This window comes from Corythoichthys intestinalis, chromosome 18 (assembly GCF_030265065.1).
Source record: "Corythoichthys intestinalis isolate RoL2023-P3 chromosome 18, ASM3026506v1, whole genome shotgun sequence".
NCBI classification, from domain to species: Eukaryota; Metazoa; Chordata; class Actinopteri; order Syngnathiformes; family Syngnathidae; genus Corythoichthys; species Corythoichthys intestinalis.
This window is the reverse complement of record NC_080412.1, coordinates 5,108,803-5,126,458: the sequence shown is the minus strand read 5'-3', so window position 1 is coordinate 5,126,458 and position 17,656 is coordinate 5,108,803. Positions and strand designations below refer to the sequence as shown.

Genomic DNA, 17,656 nt, shown 5'->3' with positions numbered 1-17,656 from the left:
GTTGTCACATATGGATAAAATGGAAAGGACACTTTAGTGAATATCGACTCTTGACGAGTCTGATCAAATGATGTACAGTAGACGTGCTATGGTCCACATTGTCGCGGACAGCAAGGTAGCTGATGGCTAGAAATCCGAGCAGTTATTGAACGTGACAAGAGCAGTACCTCGCTCATCGGCACACAACCGTAACTTTCTAACTCCTCCTTCCTTCCTACTGCAACTCCGTCTGACGACGTAAAAAAAAAAAAAAAAAAAAAAATTAGTTATTGGATCATTTCTCGTGGCACACATGACGATTTCTCACGGCACACTACTGTGCCGCGGCACACTGGTTGAAAAACATTGCTTTAATGTGATTAAACTGCTTACATGACTGGCACTTCAACTTTTACAGGTGCTGAAGTGGTCGGATGTTTGTCGACCTCTGGCTTTCAGCCCCGGCCAGCCGTTTAGCGCAGTGGCTCAGGCTAATTTTGATGATTTCAGTCGACTGGCTGTCGCATTCTTAGAGGATCGCCTACAACTGGATAATGGACTTGCACCATCAAAAATCATCCGTATGTATCTGCTATGTTTTTGGTAAATGGAAATTACTTATATGGAGTTTTTACTTTTTTTTACCTTGCTTTACATTGGTTCACAGTCACCCGTTCACACACTTTCATACGTCAGTCCCGGGGCAGTGCAGATTTACAAGGCAACAGCCAGTGATGCACTTTGACACCAACAACCTCCCTCAGCCCAGAAGACAACATACCCACCCACTCCAAGCAATGGCATTTGTCTTTTGCTCCAAAAGGCACAAAAAAGGAAACATTCAACATATTCAAATTAAAAATATTATATAAACAGTAAATTAAAGCCGACGTTCCGCCATATTTGCTGCTTAGAATGTTTAGTAGAACAGCTGTGCACGCCCAATGTTACGTGTGCAAGTGCTGATGTTATCGGCGCGGGAACTTTCCATTGATATTGATGCGGAGCAAGCCCCCACAATCAAAACCTTTCACTTTGGAGCCCGGATTCAAAGGTTTGCGTCTTCGCCTTCTGTTTCGCCGACGCCATATAAAGGCGAGGCCATTCCACAACACAGTCATTGCGTCTTAGTGCAGTTGCCATGTAAACTGCCCCCCACATTGGTTTAACACAGGGGTCGGCAACCCAAAATGTAGAAAGAGCCATATTGGAAAAAAAAACGTGTCTGGAGCCGCAAAAAATTAAAAGCCTTAAATAAGCATGATAATGAAGGCAACACATGCCTGTATGTATCTGTATTAGCCTACTCTCAGAATGACCAAGTCGGCCAAAAATAATAATGAGCCTTCATGATTTAATGTTTATTTTCCCTGCAGTGCGTCCAACGCACCATGTGACTATGCTGGATGATGCCACTTAAAGTTTAACTTCATTACAATATTATTAATTAATGAGTTGTTTCATTGCTTTTATGTAAATGGAAATGCAATAAAGAAATCCGATTTTTCATGTACTCGCCATATGTGAACGGTTTTTCACGCTTTATTATCCTTCGGGTTGCAACAAAATACGCAACAGTAGTGGAGTTTGGCCCTGCAATCCACTTCTTAAATCTTATTTTTGCGCTCCTCGAAGTTCTTCAGAAGTAATGTAATCACACTTTTTCCCCTCACTCCCAACTGGGTAATCGGCTGCCGATTTGTTGACAGTAGCCATCTGCCTAGCATTACATCGTGCTGATAGAAACGTGTGGCACAGGCTATGAAGCAAATATTCTGTTGTGTTCCTTTTATGGGTCCAGACTCTGACTGGAATATTCGACAGAAAAAACTGCACAGGTGGACTTTTTACTCACACGGTCTTTTACTACTGTTTGCCAAGTAACATAAAACAAGAGGATGAATGCAAGCATTATCCATAACAAGGTATATAGCGGCACCTTGAGGCATTTGAGAAGTACAACATGACAAAAATATCACATATTCATTGACAGAAATGTTGAAATTTATTATTCTACACATTTTTACAGCATTGGAAAACGTTAAGAATTTTTGTGATTTTTGTCGTCCTACAGAAACCATATCAAAACAAAAAATATTATTCAATAATAATAAATTTTCCTTAATCATTTACCTAAACTCCCCATTATCAAACATTTTTGAAAATGCTCCAGGGAGCCACTAGGGCAGCGCTTAAGAGCGGCATGCGGCTCTCAAAACACGGGTTGACGACCCGGGTTTAACATGTCAGGGTCTGACCCACTGTTTATGTGACTAGCTCCATCTAGTGTCAAAGTTGAGAAGTGCAACAGAATGTAGGCTGTACGTTTCTTGTGTAGGCTATATTATATATTTTTTCAATCTGCTGCAGGCCAATAAAAACTGGGCAGCAGGACACCTGGTTTGGACACTCCTGCATTAAAGGGATCCTCGATCTTTAAGACATGTAGGCTAAAAAAAAAACACAATTGTTCTCTTGCACTAAAATAGGTTGTTAGAAACACATAAAATGTTAAATAAATGGCAATATTTATAATATTTAGTACATATTTTGACCGATAGTTGGCGCCATGTCTTGCGGGCTCGGAGTGATGAGGTAATTAGGATAATTAATTTCCAGTTGTGTTCAACAATTGTGTATTGCTGCCTAAACTCGCTAAGTACAATGCCACGATGCGCTGCTTTTGGATGCAATTTCCAGTCAAATGGAAACAAGGGGAGTGATGTGAGTCTCCATAGATTTCCTATTGACAAGAAGAGGTGAAAGGTTTGGGAAAATGCTTGTATATCATAAAACTTTCCAAAGAACCAAGGCTTTGCTCTCGCCATTTTTCTCCTACCGCGTTCGAGGCTTTTGGTCGACGACAACTTATGAAAGAGCTCACCGGAGTGGCTGGGTATAAAAGGAGACTAAAATCAAATGCTGTTCCACTTATTTTCCCTCACAAGAAGCGAGTGAAATGCATGCAAGGAAGAGGTCACCCTGGAGAAATGCCATACTAGCTATAAAACAAAAGCAAGTTTGTAGACGAGCAGAACGCAGATGGCGAAAAAACAAACTCCTAGTTTTTTATGATATCTACAAAGAGAGTCTTCGCAAATACAACCAGGAACTGAAAAATGCTAGACAATCATATTTTTCAGAGATCATTAGTAGAAACACCCACAATACTCGCACACTATTTTCTGTTGTTGACAAACTGACAAACCCACAAGCATCAATACCTCAGGAATTGGCATCTGAGGTGTCCTGTAATAATTTCGCAGCATTTTTTACACACAAAGTACTAATGATTAGACAGACTGTGTGCAACTCCGGATTAACAAATGTTACACTAAATGCCTCCCAACATGTCCCCCACGTCAATCTTAGACAGTTTAGCCTCTTGGACTATGCCACTTTAACAGAAATTGTGTCGAAACTAAAGCCCACAACATGCTGCCTTGACATCCTTCCATCAAACTTTTTCAAAACTGTTTTTCATTGCATAGCCCCAGACATACTTCAGATTATAAATACTTCCCTCCAAACAGGAGAGTTTCCTCAGACTTTAAAAACTGCAGTAATAAAACCTCTCCTAAAAAAACCTAATCTGGATGCCTCAACCATTAGTAATTACAGGCCAATATCAAATCTGACATTCCTGGGGAAAATTATCGAAAGGGTTGTGTTTGAACAGATCCAGACTTTTATGATCCAAAACAATCTTTTTGACTCATTTCAGTCTGGATTTCGGCCACAACACAGCACCGAGACCGTGCTTATCAAAGTCCTAAATGATATTCGTCGGAATACCGATGCAGGCAAATCATCTGTTCTGCTACTATTGGATCTCAGCGCCGCATTTGACACGGTTGATCACAACATACTACTCATCAGATTGGAACAGTGGGTAGGGCTTACTGACACTATTCTTCAGTGGTTCACATCCTATTTACATGATAGGGATTTCTTTGTGTCAATCGGAAATTATCAGTCAGAACGAACCAAATTCACCTGTGGAGTCCCTCAAGGGTCAATTCTTGGACCACTCTTATTTAACATCTATATGCTTCCGTTAGCTCAGATAATGGAACAGTATGACATCTCCTATCACGCCTATGCAGATGACACACAACTGTACATTTCTGTGTCCCCACATGATTATAGTCCCTTAGTCTCCCTGAGTAAATGCATTCATCAAATCAATGAATGGATGTGCCAGAATTTTCTCCAGTTAAATGTGGAGAAAACAGAGGTGATCATTTTTGGGCCAAAAAAGGAAAGGTCAAAGATAAGCAGCCAACTTAGCACAATGTCACTTACAGCTACAAATCAAGTCAGAAACCTTGGCGTAATTATTGACTCAGACCTAAAATTTGATAGCCATCTAAAGTCCGTCACTAAATCCGGTTATTACCACCTAAAAAATATAACCAGAATTAAGGGGCTTCTGACTCAACAAGACATGGAAAAACTTATGCATGCATTCGTTTTCAGCAGATTGGACTACTGCAACGGTATATTTACAGGTCTTGATAAAAAATCAGTCAGGAAGCTGCAGCTAGTACAGAATGCTGCAGCCAGAGTCCTCACAAATACAAGGAAGCTGGACCACATTACACCGGTTTTGAAATCGCTACACTGGCTTCCAGTGAGTCAAAGGATAGACTATAAAATACTACTGCTCGTCTACAAAACACTTAATGGCCTTGGACCAAAATACATGCTTGACTTGTTAGATTCCTATGAGACATCTAGACCCTTAAGGTCGTCTGGAACGGGTCTTCTGCATGTTCCAAGAACAAGAACCAAGCAGGGTGAGGCAGCATTTAGTTATTATGCTCCTCACCTCTGGAACAAGTTACCCGAAGGTCTGAAGTATGCTCAAACCGTTAGCTCATTTAAATCAGGGCTAAAAACGCTTTTGTTTAGCACTGCATATCCATAACTGTCTATATATTTCAATCTACCTGCCTTCTATTCCTCTTGTGCTTATCTCCATTGCTGATTTCAATGATTATTATTAGTAGTAGTTTTTGCTTTATTTCTATTTTTGTTTTATTTTTATTTATTTATTTTTATTCTGTGATTAAATGCGATCTTTTGTCTTGGTTTTTACGTTGTGTTGATTTAAATGTGATTTTTATGGTTTTCATGTGATGTAAAGCACTTTGAATTGCCTTGTGTTGAATTGTGCTATATAAATAAATTTGCCTTGCCTTGCCTTGCCAATAAAGCGCCAAAGACAAACTGCTGGCCGCTCTCTTAAGCAGGCAAGCCGCTCCTGTCGTTACAGCAGTAGGCGAACCTTCTGGCGTACTACTAGTCACAGAGGAAGCTAATAATTCACCTCTACTGTCAGTTCATCAGGCAGTAAGTGTATCTGTTCAGTATTCACCTAATATGAGTGATGCTGCCACTCAAACTGATCCATACACGTCCGATGCAGCGATACAGATGCCAGCTGATGCGCGCCGAGCACTTAATATGGACCACTCTTACATAGCTAAACGTGAGTTGGATGTACAAGACATGGAGGATACTCGATCCAGATGACAATTTAATGAGGACAGCCACGACACGACTCCGATCCTGACTATCACAAGTGTGCATTCATAGTTTTATTACCTTCAATGAGAGTTTGTAATGTCAATAGTCATGAAAATAAAAATGCACAAATGACAAGCTGTGTTCAAACTTTTGGCCTGTACTGTATGTAAAGCACACAACATCTCTGGATGCTAACAATCTACATAATTATACTGGAATAGGTTTGACCACTTAATAGCTCACCTTGAAGATCTGCTAACAAAAACCGGCGTTCTCGACAGCATACACTCTATCGCTCTGTTGTCATTGAGACGCACTTGCCGCGAGTACATCACCAGTTTTGCCCAACTCTTATCAGGTATTTCCTGCTCTAAATTTTGCCTTTGCTGCTCGTCTTGTGAACGACCGACAGTGTTGTCCTGCTCTTCAGTTTTCTGATCTGGTTCAAATTCGAAGAGCAGAACCGACAACATGTTGGGGTAGCTAACGAGTGACACGCTGGAAGTTCGGCAACGGGCCGGGTGACGTTACCGCACTGCGACGTCAACAAGAATGGCGACCTATCTCTTAAAATAATATTACAAATTTTATTAAAACGAAAACATTCAGAGGGGTTTAGTATCAAATTATTGTAACTCATACTAACATTTATCTTTTAAGAATTACTTGTCTTAAAGCTCGAGGATCCCTTTTAAGGGATATTTACAGGGTATTTAACTTTTATATGAAATACCCCAATAAATCTGTTGTATTAAATTGGACCATATAACCTTTGTTAATGTCAACTGTACATAATGCATTTTTAAAAACAACATGTATTATATCATTAATCTCTTTTCTTCATCTACCTAGCCATCATCCTCCATGGATCCATTCTTGGTGAGGTGATTCAATGTCCACTGAAGCCCATCAAGGTAAACTCAATGCTCACAGACAACACCCAGGGTGAAAAAGGTCAGCCTTTGCCTTGTCCATACTCCCAGCACCTTCAGTGCAGTCAAAGCAATGTACCTCTTACCATTTATGCAAAGGAGTTAGAAGAACAAAGCGGATTAGGACCAACGTGCTGCAGTCAGGATCAAGGCACTGACTCTGAGGATCATTTCTTGGAGAATTGTCACCACATGGAAAGCCACGGGCAATCGCTACATCTGTCAAACTGCCATGAATGCCTGGAGCTAGAAAATAGCACGATAGTTTCTGTCAAATATTCTTCCGCAGAGAACATTTCAGATATCTCTCATGATCACTCACTTTATTCTGATAGTGAGGATGAGACGTTTGATGACTTTAAACATGATGTCAAAAATGATTCCTGCAAGAGCTATGGACTTGACAACAAACCGCCAAATATTCTAGTATACACAAATGGCAGGAACGAGCGTTTTCAAGCAGTTCATCAGATTTTAACACAGTGTCTAAACACGGAAAAATACATTATCTATTGCCTTCAGCCACAAGAAGTTTTAAGTCAACCCTGGTTGGAAAATACCAGGCTCCTGGTTCTCGCAGAGGACAACGTGCTAACTCCCCAGCTTCACACAAGATTTATGAACTACCTGAGACAAGGTGGAAAGGTCCTTGGGCTCGCTTCCTCACTGTGCCCTAAAGGTATCTCTCTAGAAACAAAGGACCAACAACTTGGCCAAAGGCGTAGGCTGAGCTTCACCTGTAAGGATGGCACAGAACTTGAACTAAGCGTTTTTACAAGTGGGAAGGTCTTTGTCAAAGATTTCCCGGAACAAGTGAAATTGGACCTCTGGGGGGAGCTAAAAGAAGGTCCCCATAAAAAGGATATGGTTATCATCAGCGTAACCGACGGAGAGGATGGGGGTCAAGCTGTCTTGTGTCAGGTGAGATATCGCAATTTTTTGCAAAACTCCTATTTGAACCAACATACAACATACCAGGGTTCTACTGTTCATAGGTTTTCCCTAGAGATGTGACCAAAAATTTGGCCAAAAATAGCTAAAAATATATTGTCGGTTTTCAGTTATGAAGACCAAAAGTTTACTACCAAATAGTGTGAAGAAACTTGGGATGGGAATTGATAGGATTTTTACGATTCCGATTCCAATATCGATATTGCTTAGCGATTTGATTCTTTATCGATTCTGTTATTGATTCTAATTTGGGGAAAAAGAAGAACAAACATTTTGATTGCCATCTAGTTTGTTTAATCAGAAGTCACAACCTTACAAACTCGCAATGAGGTCAAAAGAGGCCCAAAGCCTCGATGTTAACTGTGACAAATAGACAAGAATGTGTAACATTTTACTGAAACATTGTTCTATTTAGAAATAAAAAATCCTCCTTTTTAAAAGGACATATGAGCTGATAGCACTAAAAAGCACTAATAAAAAAAAAAAAAAATACTGTCAAATACAACAGTGCGTCGTGCAAATGTGCAAAATCAACAATTATTTTGCAGAAAAATAAGCATGTCTGCTTTTTCAGGTAGGATACGTGATCTTTCTGGACTTATGGTGTCTCCAGCAGTGGAGAACACCCTCTCAGATGGGGTGGAGAAAGCCTGCACACACAGAAAGTGTTCAACTAGTCCAGACAGCAGGGGCAGAGTATCTCTTTTGTTGTCCCAAATATTAAAACGTTTATAATTAAGTTGGTGTAATTACATAAGTATGCAATATAAGAGGAATTTTAGCACAATCCTCTGTTAACTTGGATTTGTTATAACTTCCTAGACATAGTTTGGGTACTCTATGGAAAGACCTTTTTATACTGAGTAGAATAAAAGTGGTTTGGGACCAGTGGGACCGTCCTATCTCGAATTACGGGCGAAAATACGCTGATTGGTTGTAGTCAGGTACATTATGGGAAGGAATTTGGAACATCCACTTCCGTTAGTCGTAACAACACAAAAATTCCACCATCGGATGTGGAGGTATATACTTTTGTGTGAAATCAGTAGTCAGATTGGCCCTACGACCCACCAAATTCAAATTATTCAGAATAAACCACCGATTGGTGGACTACCGACCGAAATGAGTATTAAAATTGCTAATGAAATTGTTTAGGATTATTTTAGATGCATACAGTGCCTTGCAAAAGTATTCGGCCCCCTTGAATCTTGCAACCTTTCGCCACATTTCAGGCTTCAAACATAAAGATATGAAATTTAATTTTTTTGTCAAGAATCAACAACAAGTGGGACACAATCGTGAAGTGGAACAACATTTATTGGATAATTTAAACTTTTTTAACAAATAAAAAACTGAAAAGTGGGGCGTGCAATATTATTCGGCCCCTTTACTTTCAGTGCAGCAAACTCACTTCAGAAGTTCAGTGAGGATCTCTGAATGATCCAGTGTTGTCCTAAATGACCGATGATGATAAATAGAATCCACCTGTGTGTAATCAAGTCTCCGTATAAATGCACCTGCTCTGTGATAGTCTCAGGGTTCTGTTTAAAGTGCAGAGAGCATTATGAAAACCAAGGAACACACCAGGCAGGTCCGAGATACTGTTGTGGAGAAGTTTAAAGCCGGATTTGGATACAAAAAGATTTCCCAAGCTTTAAACATCTCAAGGAGCACTGTGCAAGCCATCATATTGAAATGGAAGGAGCATCAGACCACTGCAAATCTACCAAGACCCGGCCGTCCTTCCAAACTTTCTTCTCAAACAAGAAGAAAACTGATCAGAGATGCAGCCAAGAGGCCCATGATCACTCTGGATGAACTGCAGAGATTTACAACTGAGGTGGGAGACTGCACAAATCTGGCCTTTATGAAAGAGTGGCAAGAAGAAAGCCATTCCTCAAAGATATCCATAAAAAGTCTCGTTTAAAGTTTGCCACAAGCCACCTGGGAGACACACCAAACATGTGGAAGAAGGTGCTCTGGTCAGATGAAACCAAAATTGAACTTTTTGGCCACAATGCAAAACGATATGTTTGGCGTAAAAGCAACACAGCTCATCACCCTGAACACACCATCCCCACTGTCAAACATGGTGGTGGCAGCATCATGGTTTGGGCCTGCTTTTCTTCAGCAGGGACAGGGAAGATGGTTAAAATTGACGGGAAGATGGATGCAGCCAAATACAGGAACATTCTGGAAGAAAACCTGTTGGTGTCTGCACAAGACCAGAGACTGGGACAGAGATTTATCTTCCAACAGGACAATGATCCAAAACATAAAGCCAAATCTACAATGGAATGGTTCAAAAATAAACGTATCCAGGTGTTAGAATGGCCAAGTCAAAGTCCAGACCTGAATCCAATCGAGAATCTGTGGAAAGAGCTGAAGACTGCTGTTCACAAACACTCTCCATCCAACCTCACTGAGCTCGAGCTGTTTTGCAAGGAAGAATGGGCAAGAATGTCAGTCTCTCGATGTGCAAAACTGATAGAAACATACCCCAAGCGACTTGCAGCTGTAATTGGAGCAAAAGGTGGCGCTACAAAGTATTAACGCAAGGGGGCCGGATAATATTGCACGCCACACTTTTCAGTTTTTTATTTGTTAAAAAAGTTTAAAATATCCAATAAATTTTGTTCCACTTCACGATTGTGTCCCACTTGTTGTTGATTCTTGACAAAAAATTAAAATTTTATATCTTTATGTTTGAAGCCTGAAATGTGGCGAAAGGTTGCAAGGTTCAAGGGGGCCGAATACTTTTGCAAGGCACTGTATATGTTATATTTTTCTTATAGAGCATCCGACGAGGAATATGATAGACCCATTACCGTATTTTTCGGACTATAAGTTGCACCACCCCAAAAATGCGCAATGAAAAGGAAAAAAACATATATAAGTCGCACCGGAGTATAAGTCGCATTTTGGGGGGAAATTTATCTGATAGAATCCAGCACATAGAACAGATATGTCATTTTGAAAGGCAATTGAAAATAAAAATATAATAGAGAACAACATGCTGAATAAGTGTACAGAATAATAATGTTACATGATGCATGAATAGCGAAATGCAAACGTGGCCGGTATGTTAACGTAACATAGCTATTAAGAGTTATTCAGATAGCTATAGCATAAAGAACATGTTAACAGGTTTACCAAACCATCAGTGTCACTTCAAAACACCAAATTAACATGTAAAATTATATAATAATATGTTAACAATTTCACACATAAATCGCTCCAGAGTATAAGTCGCACCCCCAGCCAAACTTTTTGGGAAAAATCACCATTTCTTTAAGTAGTCTCATGAATAATGACCTGGCTTGTGAAAATCAATGCAAAGTCACTCGGCGACGACTCTCCAATTACACATGGTGAGTGGTCCTTCTTTGAATAATCACGTAGTCTAACTTGCTGAATCGAGCGTACGTAATATGCGTAGCATACGTGACGTAATTTATGCTGGTTGGAATCTAGTAGAGAATCATTTGATCAACTGACAAACGATTCCATGGAACTGAAACGCACGGATCCGATTCCCTATAGCAGTGGTCTCCAAACAATGCCAAATAGGGCTGCAGTGCGTGCAGGATTTTGTTCCAATAAAACAACAGGACACCTTTGCACCAATCTGGTGCTTTACAAGTATAATCAGTTGATTCCATCCAGGTGCTGCTTGTTTTATCAGAAAACTCATTGGTTAAACTGTGCTCGATTGGTAGGAACAAACACCAGGACCCACAGCGGCCCTTGAGGACTGGTTTGAAGACCCCTGCCATATAGGAACCGGCTCTCGATTCCCATCCCTGGTGATGACGTTATGGAAACACGGCGAGAAGCTACACGCTGGCTGACGCCATCTTAATAACGCTACTAGCTCACAACCAACATGTCTGCTGTTTGGAAGTATTTTTCAAACCGCATGTTGGCTCCCTACAAATTCCAAATCGTGGAAATGTTGGCTGTGAGATTGTCTTCTACTGTAGTTTTAGCCAAGGGAAGAGTTTGAGCCAATCTGATCGGAATCTGTAAATCTCGCTAACAGTGTCGCTGCCAACACTGACTGTCGGCATATCTTCGGACTCGATACTGTCAGACTCAGAAAGCATCCCCTGCCGCATTTTTGTCGCCAATTTCCTTTCCCTTCTTGCTTAACATCTTTTGAAAATAGCACTCAATTTTCTTCATTGGCACTGTATCGCGATTGAAATCCCGTTATTTCATATGCTCCAAATGACGAGGCGCAGTTTAATTTTACCTGGGCAAATACTTTGTGTAAAGTTGTGTGTTTTAGCCCACATTTTATCGGCCACGCCGCAAATCATCAGTCCTATTGGAGTCATACAGAGCCAGTAAGAATTGTCAGCTCTGAAATAACTAATGATTTATTGTAAGCTAAAAAGATGGGGATCAAGACATCTTCCAATCTCTTATATTTATAGGAACAAAATGTAAATAAAGGGGTATAATCTATGCTCGCACTCGTGCTCCCATTCTTTTTTCTCGTCTCGCAACAAATCATTTTTAGGCACAAATGCTTTAACATGTTAACAATGACATCCTAGTAAGATATAATGCAGGTAGTCCCCGGGTTACGATGGATCCGACTTAAGCGATTTCGACCTAAAGAAGCCTGCGTCTCACCCTTTTTATTTTTTAAATGTAGACTTTTGGTTTGTGATGCATGCTTTTATTTTGGCGCAGGAAGCATAGAACAGGAAGCGAGCGCATGTATAGATGCACCCGCCCACCCTACACACGCACACACAGAGCAGCCGAGTGACAGCAGTGACAGTGACAGTACATTTGTTGCTTGTGAAGCATCCAGAGGCGACGTCTTAATATAATCCCTTGTGTATTATTTATTATGCGCTTTCAATTGTGGTCGAATACTTGGGGTGAGTATATGTGATTGTTTTTGATTATGTGCGGGAGCTAACTGATACATGCTAATTGTTTGTTATTGCTGTATCAGCAGCTACTTGTAAACACAAATTTGAATTGCTTTTAATGAAGATGAGACTGATTTAATTTCATTTTAGTTTAGTTTCATTCTGTAAGGGTTGATATCATGAGCAGCTGAATAAAGTCAGCAAAGCACACGGACGTCGGACATCATCATTTCGGAGCTTAGCTCACTGTCTAGTTAGGATTTACAGTGGGGCAAATAAGTATTTAGTCAACCACCAATTGTGCAAGTTCTCCTACTTGAAAAGATTAGAGAGGCCTGTAATTGTCAACATGGGTAAACCTCAACCATGAGAGACAGAATGTGGAAAAAACTGAAAATCACATTTTTTGATTTTTAAAGAATTTATTTCCAAATTAGAGTGGAAAATAAGTATTTGGTCACCTACAAACAAGCAAGATTTCTGGCTGTCAAAGAGGTCGTACTTCTTCTAACGAGCTCCACTCATTACCTGTATTAATGGCACCTGTTTTAACTCATTATCGTTCTAAAAGAAACCTGTCCACAAGCTCAGTCAGTCACCTTCCAAACTCCACTATGGCTAAGACCAAAGAGCTGTCGAAGGACACCAGAGACAAAATTGTAGACCTGCACCAGGCTGGGAAGACTGACTCTGCAATGGGTAAAACGCTTGGTGTAAAGATATCAACTGTGGAAGCAATTATTAGAAAATGGAAGACAGACAAGACCACTGATTATCTCCCTCGATCTCGGGCTCCATGCAAGATCTCACCCCGTGGCGTCGAAATGATAACAAGAATGGTGAGCAAAAATCCCAGAACCACACGGGGGGACCTAGTGTATGACCTACAGAGAGCTGGGACCACAGTAACAAAGGCTACTATCAGTAACACAATGTGCCGCCAAGGACTCAAATCCTGCACTGCGAGACGTGTCCCCCTGCTGAAGAAAGTACACGTCCAGGCCCGTCTGCAGTTCGCTAGAGAGCATTTGGATGATCCAGAAGCGGACTGGGAGAATGTGTTATGGTCAGATGAAACCAAAATCGAACTTTTTGGTAGAAACACAGGTTCTCGTGTTTGGAGGGAAAAGAATACTGAATTGCATCCGAAGAACACCATATCCACTGTGAAGCATGGGGGTGGAAACATCATGCTTTGGGGCTGTTTTTCTGCAAAGGGACCAGGACGACTGATCCATGTAAAGAAAAGAATAAATGGGGCCACGTATCGAGAGATTTTGAGTGAAAATCACCTTCCATCAGCAAGGGCATTGAAGATGAGACGTGGCTGGGTCTTTCAGCATTACAATGATCCCAGACACACAGCCAGGGCAACAAAGGAGTGGCTTCGTTAGAAGCATTTCAAAGTCCTGGATTGGCCTAGCCAGTCTCCAGATCTCAACCCCATAGAAAATCTGTGGAGGGAGTTGAAAGTCCGTGTTGCCCAACGACAGCCCCAAAACATCACTGCTCTAGAGGAGATCTGCATGGAGGAATGGGCCAAAATACCAGCAACAGCGTGTGTGAAAAGCTTGTGAAGAGTTACAGAAAACATTTGGCCTCCGTTATTGCCAACAAAGGGTACATAACAAAATATTGAGATGAACTTTTGGTATTGACCAAATACTTATTTTCCACCATGAATTGCAAATAAATTATTTAAAAATCAAACAATGTGATTTTCTGGCGTTTTTTCCACATTCTGTCTCTCCTGGTTGAGGTTTACCCATGTTGATAATTACAGGTCTCGCTAATATTTTCAAAAGGGAGAACTTGCACAATTAGTGGTTGACTAAATACCTATTTGCCCCACTGTAGCTCCAACGTCTTGGTGAGGACAGTATAATGACGTATAATACATGTTTTGGACTACGTGTATTTGTCTTACCTTAAGAGAACACATATGTATGCTTGTTTGTTTCGGAGACATTTTGCTTTTCATACAGACTGTCTAATCCAGTTTTTTCAACTTAGAGAAGGAAAGTAACAGCATTCATACTGATATACTCTTGGGGTACCTCGTGTCCCATTTAGAAATGGATCGCCTCTCCAGTTTGGACGTCCGCAGCCCGTTGAGCCTTTTCGTCTTCTTCCGTCAAATTTTATGGCCGTTGGCGATCGCAAAACCACCAAATAAATCAATTAGGCAATGGGACATCCGAGAGTTTGTCGGATCATGCTCACTTAACAACGGTCTCTAGGATGTATGATTGGTGAATGGACGTTTAGGAGCGGGAGTTTGCGAAAAGTCAATTGTGGTGCACGAGTCCATACTTGGGTTTGTTTGTGGCTTGGTCGCCAATCGTCCTCGTTGTTGTCAATGAACAACAAAGTTCAAAAACAAAAATGGCCTCTGAAAAGTTAAAGGAGATGATAAAATTCAGTAGTAGAATGTGTTAAAAAGGCATTAAAAACAAATCATTCAGCATCAATCCAATGGAACATGGAAAACTTAAGTGCACCCATAGACTTCATAATGTATTGACATGACACATTTCCCATTCACTGCGTCACGCCTTCCAGAAGGGGGCCATCCAACACTCTGCTTCATTTATTAGCAGTCGGTCACATGCAGCGATCTAACGCCGGATTGAAGTTGAAAAAGTACAAAAGCTGTACTGCATACAAACAGAAAATGTTCTCTGGAGTGATTTGTTCGAGGATTCAAGGTAATTATTATTTTTTTCATACCATGCATGCAGTTTGAAACTTGAAAAAATCATTAGGAGAAATTAACCGCTACAGCATTGGCTATACACTTCACAATATTGACGTCAAATAAATGCTACCTGCAGGTTTTTTTTTTGGGGGGGGGGTTTTGTTGTTGTTTTTGTTTTGCTTTTAACCAAGAATGAATATTCTTTTACGTCCTTATCTATGAAGAATTCAGGGATTTAAGAATTAATTCACAAGAATTTTCAACGGAAAAGGTCTTTCTTTATATATGGCGGCCGCTAATTTCCTTACTGACTACCTGCACGGTTTCTTTAGCTTTTAACCAAGAATCGAGACCGTTTTACATCTGTATCTAATAAAGAATTCAGGGATTTAAGCATTAATTCACAAGAATTTTCAACGGAAAAAGCTCTTTGTCTGTGATATGGCAGCCGCTAATTTCCTTACTGACTAGCCTCAAAGTTCGCAATTTATTAGGGCTGTCAAACGATTAAGAATTTTAATCGAGTTAATCACAGCTTAAAAATTAATCATAATTAATTGCAATTCAAACCATCTCTAAAATATGCCATATTTTTCTGTAAATTATTGTTGGAATGGAAAGATAAGACAAGACGGATATATACATTCAACATACTGTACATAAGTACTGTATTTGTTTATTATAGCAATAAATCCACTAGATGGCATTAATATTATTAACATTCTTTCTGTTAAAAGGCATCCACGGATAGAAAAACTATTAGTTCTTAAAAGATAAATGTTAGTACAAGTTATAGTAATTTTATATTAAAACCCCTCTTAATGTTTTCGTTTTAATAAAATTTGTAAAATGCTCAATCAAAAGTAGAGTTAATAAAATAGTAATAATAATAATAATAATAAATGAGAATAATAATAATAATAGAGTTTGACCAAAGTCTGAGTAAGTTTTATGTGTATTTTGCATAGTTATTTTGATTGGGAATGCCAGTTCTCTTTGCATAGTTGTTTAACTGTGTGAGAATATGGCCTAATTAATACAGATTGAAGTGCTTTTCTTTTTGTGAACATTATTTTTTTTGAGAGATCGGAATATTATTTTTGTTGTGCTTTCACTAAATGATACTTATGTTTGTTGTGAAGGAGTTGCCGAAGCTTATGCCAATAAACGGCGCGTTCCAATGAGCGCCTGTGTCCACTCGCCTTTATAAGCCTTTATAACATATACACTCACCGGCCACTTTATTAGGTACACTGCTCGTTAACACTAATCAGCCAATCACATGGCGGCAACTCAGTGCATTTAGGCATGTAGACATGGTTTAAGACAATCTCCTGCTGTTCAAACCGAGCATCAGTATGGGGAAGAAAGGTGATTTGAGCGACTTTGAACGTGGCATGGTTGTTGGTATCAGAAGGGCTGGTCTGAGTATTTCAGAAACTGCTGATCTACTGGGATTTTCACGCACAACCATCTCTAGGGTTTACTGAGAATGGTCCGAAAAAGAAAAAATATCCAGTGACCGGCAATTCTGTTGGCGGAAATGCCTTGTTGATGCCAGAGAATGGCCAGACTGGTTTGAGCTGATAGAAAGGCAGCAGTGACTCAAATAACCACCCGTTACAACCAAGGTAAGCAGAAGAGCATCTCTGAACGCACAGTACGTCGAACTTTGAGGCAGATGGGCTACAGCAGCAGAAGACCACGCCGGGTGCCACTCCTTTCAGCTAAGAACAGGAAACTGAGGCTACAATTTGCACAAGCTCATCGAAATTGGACAATAGAAGATTGGAAAACGTTGCCTGGTCTGATGAGTCTCGATTTCTGCTGCGACATTCGGATGGTAGGGTCAGAATTTAGCGTCAACAACATGAAAGCATGGACCTTGTATCAGCGGTTCAGGCTGGTGGTGTAATGGAGTGGGGAATATTTTCTTGGCACTCTTTGGGCCCCTTGGTACCAATTGAGCATCGTTGGAACGCCACAGCCTACCTGAGTATTGTTGCTGACCATGTCCATCCCACAATGTACCGAACTTCTGATGGCTACTTTCAGCAGGATAATGCGCCATGTCATAAAACTGGAATCAACTCAGTCTGTTTTTTTGAACATGACAATGAGTTCACTGTACTCAAATGGCCTCCACAGTCACCAGATCTCAATCCAATAGAGCATCTTTGGGATGTAGTCGAACGGGAGATTCGCATCATGGATGTGCAGCCGACAAATCTGCACCAACTGTGTGATGCCATCATGTCAATATGGACCAAACTCTCTGAGGAATGCTTCCAGCACCTTGTTGAATCCATGCCACGAAGAATTGAGGCAGTTCTGAAGGCAAAAGGGTGTCCAACCTGTTACTAGTATGGTGTACCTAATAAAGTGGCCAGTGAGTGTATATCTCTGTACATATCTAACCCAAAATACAACAAGAGACACATAATTGCCACTAAAAGAAAGTAAACTTACAGAAATATGTGTGGAGCACAAAATAGCACAATGCAACAGTATAATCTCAAAACTACTAATTCTCCCACTAAGGACTAACTCTCCCACTATTAGGAGGAATAACATTAGTATGGAATGGCGCTACCCGCAAGCGGCCGGTGGCATTCTCTTCACTCTCAAAGTGCAAAAAATGGCGTCATTGTAATCTGTTTGAGGCAATGCGTGAG

General features: G+C 40.4%; 1 protein-coding gene across 6 annotated transcripts in view; it reads left to right on the top strand.

Annotated features, from left to right (window-relative positions):
- hlcs (holocarboxylase synthetase (biotin-(proprionyl-CoA-carboxylase (ATP-hydrolysing)) ligase)) overlaps positions 1-17,656 on the top strand; it is an 85,396-nt gene that overhangs the window by 18,666 nt on the left and 49,074 nt on the right. For 2 of the 6 annotated variants that reach the window (XM_057821624.1, XM_057821622.1), the window contains 2 exons: positions 398-560; positions 6,364-7,364. In XM_057821624.1, coding sequence (XP_057677607.1) covers positions 398-560; positions 6,364-7,364 — 1,164 coding nt within the window. Of the gene's footprint in view, positions 1-397; positions 583-6,363; positions 7,365-17,656 lie in introns of all 6 variants that reach the window. The other 4 variants (XM_057821627.1, XM_057821625.1, XM_057821623.1 and 1 more) reach the window with 3 other exon arrangements.